This window comes from Echinococcus granulosus (assembly GCF_000524195.1).
Source record: "Echinococcus granulosus chromosome Unknown EG_S00018, whole genome shotgun sequence".
Lineage (NCBI taxonomy): Eukaryota > Metazoa > Platyhelminthes > Cestoda > Cyclophyllidea > Taeniidae > Echinococcus > Echinococcus granulosus.
The window spans coordinates 487,156-494,001 of record NW_020170398.1 but is presented as its reverse complement, the minus strand read 5'-3'; the positions used below and the strand labels follow the sequence as shown (position 1 = coordinate 494,001).

Sequence of the window (6,846 nt, the reverse complement as noted above, 5' to 3'; positions counted from 1 at the left end):
AGGTGGACTAGTCATGAGAGACTGTAAAGGCGTTCGGGGTAACAAAATGTAAAAGGGAACATAGTTCAGCTAAAAAATATAATCCTTCTGAGAATTTGGAAGACTCGAATATTGTAAATACCGATACTCATGACTTGTCTTTTTTTCTCAACCGGCTGAGCTGAATGGTCTTAAGATTTTAGTTCAACGTCCTTGTGTCTCTACCTTTCTGGATTCCTACGTGACATTTACGAATTGTCACCCTGGTATAACATTAGAAATCACTTCTGGCAGCGCATACAAAACTTCGCTACACGAAAAGTGCATACGATTGCACACAGATTTAGTGAGCGTGGTCTGCCGGTCTGTATTTTTCTTGTTCTTTGAAGCAGACATGGGGCGTTGCTTGTCTACTTGTATCTTTGCTTTTCTTGTAAACAGCACTTTTAGCTTAGGACTCAACTTTTGAAATCAGTCTTTGTGATGGTAGTGAAAGTTGGCCTCATTTGCATTGATGCTGAGCTCTTTGTACACAAGCCGTTAGTTTCGTTGCCTTTGTCAACTTGTCTTGGAGGCTACTTGTCAAAGCTTAATGAAATCTCGTCTTATACCAATCCTCTTTGTTCGTTGGCGATTAAAAACCCCTACTAGGGAAGTCATAAACCCATCAGTGGCCCTCCTCGCCAGCTGCATTCCTTGTCGAACCAATGATGGAACTCTCAGTGGCGTTTATTAGTCTGTATTCTTTCGCTAAACTACTACATTTATGCTCATAAATAAAGCCATGTAGTGGAATCCGTAAGTAGAGTGCATGCGTAGCACATTAATGCGATATCAGCGTCCCTTGTTTAACTCCCCGTCAGTTTCTACCTCATGGATGCATTTTATCGAACCCGCGCCAAGGTTTGACTACACTAAGTCTTAGTGGTACTCCCCCTTGATTGCAGCTTGTCCCACATTGCCAGTACTCCCCCAATCAAGTTTTTTTTCAAGCTTAGAGTTCCCAAGTTGAGCTTTTTCAAGCCTCTTACTTACCATTCGTGGGCGTCTCTGCTACTTAGTCTTGTATAATTACATGCGTTTGCTCACCTTGCAGATTTGCGCGCACCCTGTCAACACCTCCTCATTGGCCGGTTTTGCGCCCCACATGGAGTGCGAAGTGGTAGCGCGGCCCTGCTGTGTCGGACTCAAGGGTGAGTGTATCATCACTACCCCAGTACACTGCACTTTCCTCCAGGGTCATTACCACAGTGAAGCTCATCTCTGCTCGCAGGTAGGATGCAGTGGAAGGTTCGCGTTGATCTTTCGTATTTTAAAGTGCTCGATAGGGTTTGAGCTACTTTTGTGTGCTTTGTTGAATAGTTTGCTGTTTCAAAGGTTTCTCATTGCGTTCTCTCTGTACATTTTTCCTTTGTTAAAGTAAATCACCCTTTACCGCAAAGTTGGTTGCTTTGGTACTTAAAAGATCATGGTAACTTTATACCTATAAATAAAATGCTACTGACGTCTTTTCGTGTTGCTGCGGTATCTCAACCTGCCTATCATCTGGTGCTTTATTTTGCCTTGTTTTGTTGTTGGAATACCAAGGTCGCTCTATAAGATGTTGGTAGTTTTGTTATGCCTCAAGCGCTTTATTGAATCGGTAAACACCAGTGCTTGAGTTGTCCGCGACGACGTTACGTAGCTAACAGGATTAGCTCTATAAGCAGAGCACCAATTTAGGGCCAGACTGCAAGAGAATGAGGTTTTCCGACAGCTCAAGTCTGCTGTCTCGTTTTGCTTCTTAGGATGAATGTTATGAGGACTTGTGCTATCTGCCATAGGTATTTTATCTGTACTTTCTTCTCGGTTAGTTTGTTGAAAGCAACAAGTACCTAACTTTATTTGTATAGACTTTTGTAAATCCCTCAGTTTTATTTGATCCTTCGTTAGAATTTATTAACTGTCAACTTGCTCTTTAGTACGCTATACAATTTTTTTCATTAAAAGTGGTGTAAGTTTTTTTCTTCAAAGTGCAATCTAAGTGGACAGGCACCAATATTTAGCTTCGAGATGTTTTCGATTTCTGCTAAAATATGGTTTTTCAAGTGTTCTCTTTTCTCCATAAACACTTTTTCTTTAATAATCACGAAAGTATGCATAAATTCCCGATGTACTTCAACATCGAATTCGAGGAATTAAATTGACTGGTCATCTTTCATGTTGCTGCCAGTACTCCTTACTTTAAAATAATTCCAACAACCGACAGTCTTTAGCTCTTGAAATCTATCCATTTAAAAGGACAAAGACAACACGGTTTAGGGAGGAGATCATGATTCATCATTCCCATGGTTGTTCCAATTGTAGATTTCATTGCTAAAGGACGTTTTAATGCAATCTCCACCTATGAGCAATATTACGGAGTAGTTTCTTTTGTTTATTTTTCCCTTCCATGGCTCTCAGGTTCGGTGCTTGCAAGAAGTTTGTGGAATGATACCTTTTGTCATCCCATCAACACCCGACCAGCTATCAAGGCTATTTGTATCGCTATTTCTACATGCAGGGTAGGTTTTTTTACAATTTTTTCTTTACTTTGAATCGAACACTAGAGGACATTGAGTGATTTCACTTTGCGTCTAGAAGAACTGACAAGGCTCACTTATACCTCAGTATTACCAAACTCTTGCCTTTAGAAGATTGATTGATTTGAAAAAATACAAATATTGCTTTTTTCATTTCTCATGTTAAGAAAAGCGTTCAAATTTGTCTTTACTTGTATTCACGAATCCGCTTGTTTTGCGAAAGCTCTGGACTACAGCTGCATAGAAATCTGAGGCCAGATTCTAACCGTCATTGAACTGGTTGGAGCTAGAAATGGTTGATGAGTTAACAATCACGTTTTCAATCAGTTTTCGTGCCTAAAAACGGGGTTTTCTGTAGTTCTAATCGAGAAATTGAAGAATGACTAAAACCCTTTCTATAGCCAAAGTAATGAAATGGTCGGAAATTTCTCATAAGCTAACTGGAATAACCCGGGGGTGGTGGGGCTTTTTTCTCTTCTAGAATTTTGCATTTGGCACTCAGCTTGTTTATTCAATTGACCGTAATGCGTCACTTGGAGAAATTGCTTGGCTGTGTGCGAATTGCTACAGTCTTTATCCTCTCTGGGTGTTTCTCCGGCCTGGCCTCTGGAATAATGCTGCCATACCATGTAAGTTATTTCGCGATTCCTTGAGTAAGGCCTGGCGTCGAGTTTACCTCCCACTGCAGTACAAGTACACAAGTCTTAAAGTCACTTGTAGGTTTGATCACAAAAGAATGAGGGTACTAAAGGGCAAGTCAGATACATTCCCCATCAAAGACGTAATCTGTGAAAAAAGTTGTTTGCCTTTCCATAGGTTCACATGGGGCCAACCGGGGCACATTTCGCGTTGTTCGGGGTTAGTCTGATGGATTCACTGCAGACAATTGACATATTCGTATCACCTTGGTCGGTGATCCTCAAGCAGGTGGTGTTGGTTGTTTTCGGAGTTTTCATTGGTTTTCTCCCTTGGCTGGACAACCATGCACACATCTCAGGTTTTGTGTCGGGCGTCCTTCTGTCTTACGTGTTTGTGCCCTACCTGGGGTACGGCAACAAGAACCAACTCACCATGTTGCGTGTCGCCAATCTGAGAAATCAGACCATAGCCGGTGACTCCGACCACGAGATTTACCAACACAAGCTAGAGGAACTCCTCTTTCATATGCGTCGCCGCAAGTTGAAGGTCATTATGACCTGTATGGTTACATGGCTACTGCTCTTTGTCCTCCTCCTTGTGGTGTTCATAAAGTGGCCGCTAACCAACTGCACGTGGTGCAAATACTTCAACTGTCTTCCATGGACACCTACTCTGTGTGACACACTTGAAGTGAATGTGCACGCACCGGCTAGATGTATTAACCCTCGCACTTGAATGCATTTTTGTCGGTGCTATTGTTACGAATTGTAAATTTCAAAAACCGAGCCCTCATGCAACGCATCCAACATTTTCAATTCTTCCTTCGTCCTTTTTGTTTTACAACTATTTCTGATTCCAACGCAGGGTCATGATTGACGGAATTCCGTTTTAACAGTCGAATAGGCATTCCTACGAGTGATCGGAAATGCATTTAAACGCATACCATTTAAGCTGCGCCTTGACTACTAATAACCCCTTATTTACATGGGTCGCTCAACTCTAAGCGGGACTTTAGTTTCGCATACCGTCGGGTAGGGAGTGCCCTGCTGTGGACAGTCCATATATTTTTGGTCAAAATGTCAGCCTAGAAATTGGTGGTGCGTGAGGTAATTGAACGGGATTTCCTCTACGGATGGCCCTATCCATAGGAGACTTCACGGTGCGTTGCGGTGACATTTTAAAGTAGATTAAAGGCGTCCGTCAGTAACGAACTCCGTGGTGGTGGATCACAGCCCACAGCCTTGGCGTTCTGTTGCATACTGGAGTTTGTGGGCGTGGCCCGGATTTCATCGAGCTCCCGACCTGGACAGTCTTTAGAATGGTTGTCTTTTGATCGGCATATTAGAATAACCAAGAGGGTACGGTGAACGCCTACGAATTCGGCGAATGGCTAACGGGAGCTGCCCAAGTCCCACTCAGTGGGTTCATTTACGCGTAATTATGGTTGGCTGCCCCTATCAATCACTTAAGGTACGTTAGGCGTGATGAACTAATGAGGAGGAAGTGAACAGGAGCGTGTTCGGGGATTAGCTACCAATTGAAACTTCTGGGAAATCGAACAGGAACGCTTTCTAGAGTCTTAGCACAGTCTTATGAACAGCACGCGGAGCTCCTGATCCCGACCAACCAACAAACGCGAGAGACGGACCTTGGTGTGGGAAGGGTGAACACAAGTGGTGCACAATGGGTATTCTAGAATATTTTGGGCATGCTAACAAACCGTTTTGCACAAAAGCTTTGTGTAAACGTAACGGAAGGTTCCATCGAGCAGTACTTGGAGTTTTTTTGGACAAACCCGGAAGTTGCCATTTTACCTAAGCATTCCTTGTACACCCGACAAAATCCGAACCCTCAAAAATGAAATAATTTACTGATGATAACACATTGGTTGACTTAACCCCAAGATTATACAGTAAATACGCAGGTTATGTACACGTAAGTATTGTGAACGTCGCGGCCAGCGTCAAGTGTCACTTCCGTAACTTTGTGACCATTTAAAAACGTCAATTTGGTGGTCGGTTAGGAGAGCCAAATTTCCTCCGTTGTTAAAGGTGCAAACGTCAATTACAGGGATTGTAGCACTAGCCACGGTAAGGGTCTGAATGCGGACACCCGTGGTGCAGTTCCAGATGAGAGCGCCGCCCGCATCGTCGTCTCCAGACGCGGCCAGAATTTCTAAAATCCCAGTAAGAAATTTTAACTGCCCTGTGCCTTTGACATTATCACTCTATGCGAATAGTTTTGATGCTAGACTCTTGAGAAAAGTAATTTTTGTGAATTAGTTGTAATTTTACTTCAGAACGCTCAAACCATCAAGGCAACGTGCATGCACAACTGTTATCAGAACATTGACTTAAAAGTGCTGGGAACCAAATAATAATGTTGGCATCTCGTGAAGGGTGTCATTTATTGGATTGCATAAATTGCTACGCCTTTGTGGATCACAAAGTCAGTCAATCACCTAGTCGGTCAAAAACAGCCTTTTAAGGAATGCGATTTTGCCTGCATAAAATCCACTCATGGAGCTTGAATCAGCACAGCGCGATGTGTCTGAAAGTTGGGGTAGAATATTGGAGTCCTATCCCCCAAAGCTTACTTCAAAGGTAACCAAACCAATGGTGGTTTATAAGTCCGCTTTTTGTTTAAGTTAATGGTTCCAGAGTTGTTTTGTTGACATTACTACTGTCAACAAAAAAATAGTTAAACAAAACGACACCGACACTTGATGCACATGAACTATGGCCCTAGTCAAAAGACTCACGATAAGCCGTTCGCAGATGAGACAGGTAGGTGCCGACGTGGGGTCCAGATGAATTCAATGAGGACTTTAGAGAACTAACAATTTTCTGAGGAGCTTTTCGCTCTATACAAGTACGAGGAGAAGGAATTCAAAAGCTACAATCGATTCTAGGTTACCTCGATGACACCAGCACTCATTTACCTTTTAAAAATGCTACTTAGACCATGGATTTCACCAAATGTAAGCGAACTTCCCCATGAGAAGTAAATAACGATACCAACGAGCATCTTCAAAGTGCCTATTCACTGCATGAATAGTTTTTTTTGGACAAAAGCCCTGCTTATGTAGTAAACCAAATTGAATTCGGCCATACACTCACCCCAATCGCAGTAGTTGAACTTGTAGCATTCATATACAGACAAAAAACCCTTACACAACGCCAAAATCAATTCGCACATGGTAGAAAAAGGAAAGGGGTAAAAAAGGACGCTCACGATCGGACTTTTCCTGTCGAAATAGACGAGCCCTCGAGAGCATGCGCATCTGTGTGCCGCCAAAGAGACTGGCCACCGACTCGCAGTCGTAGCCATGTGGCCGAGGCATCCCTGTCTCTGAGCCCACTGCCTGGGAGGCCTTCAGTCGCGTGCAGAGATGCCGCACGCGCGGTACTCTAGTCGAGGGTCGGTAGGAGGCGAGGAAGAGGCCGCGTTCATCGTGTAAACTAGACAGCGAGACTAAGGAGCCCTCCAAGGATAATGGATAGCTTCTGTATCTCCGCTCCTCATCCCCACCACCGACAACCGCCGCGGTGGTAGTTACAGCCTCCTCTAGAAAAGCCACCTGTCAGGCATACGTTAGCAATATTACAGGATCTATACAGAGATAAAAAACAGTACTAGCTATCGTTAAAAGCCTTAGCATCGCACA

The 6,846-nt window shown here is 43.4% G+C and overlaps 2 protein-coding genes across 2 annotated transcripts in view; one reads left to right on the top strand and one right to left on the bottom strand. All coding sequences in view use genetic code 11, as the record gives it.

Moving 5' to 3' along the window:
* EGR_03462 (Rhomboid family member) overlaps window positions 1-4,617 on the top strand; it is a gene marked incomplete at both ends in the record, with an annotated part of 8,747 nt that extends 4,130 nt beyond the window's left edge. Inside the window, 5 exons of the mRNA XM_024492711.1 lie at window positions 1,076-1,252; window positions 2,422-2,522; window positions 3,022-3,169; window positions 3,357-3,725; window positions 4,525-4,617. Coding sequence (XP_024352844.1) covers window positions 1,076-1,252; window positions 2,422-2,522; window positions 3,022-3,169; window positions 3,357-3,725; window positions 4,525-4,617 — 888 coding nt within the window. The remainder of the gene's footprint in view (window positions 1-1,075; window positions 1,253-2,421; window positions 2,523-3,021; window positions 3,170-3,356; window positions 3,726-4,524) is intronic.
* A 525-nt stretch (window positions 4,618-5,142) lies between these two features.
* The window catches only part of EGR_03461 (RING finger and WD repeat domain-containing protein 3), a gene marked incomplete at both ends in the record, with an annotated part of 5,063 nt that continues 3,359 nt past the window's right edge, over window positions 5,143-6,846 (bottom strand). Inside the window, 3 exons of the mRNA XM_024492710.1 lie at window positions 5,143-5,354; window positions 5,941-6,042; window positions 6,414-6,759. Coding sequence (XP_024352843.1) covers window positions 5,143-5,354; window positions 5,941-6,042; window positions 6,414-6,759 — 660 coding nt within the window. The remainder of the gene's footprint in view (window positions 5,355-5,940; window positions 6,043-6,413; window positions 6,760-6,846) is intronic.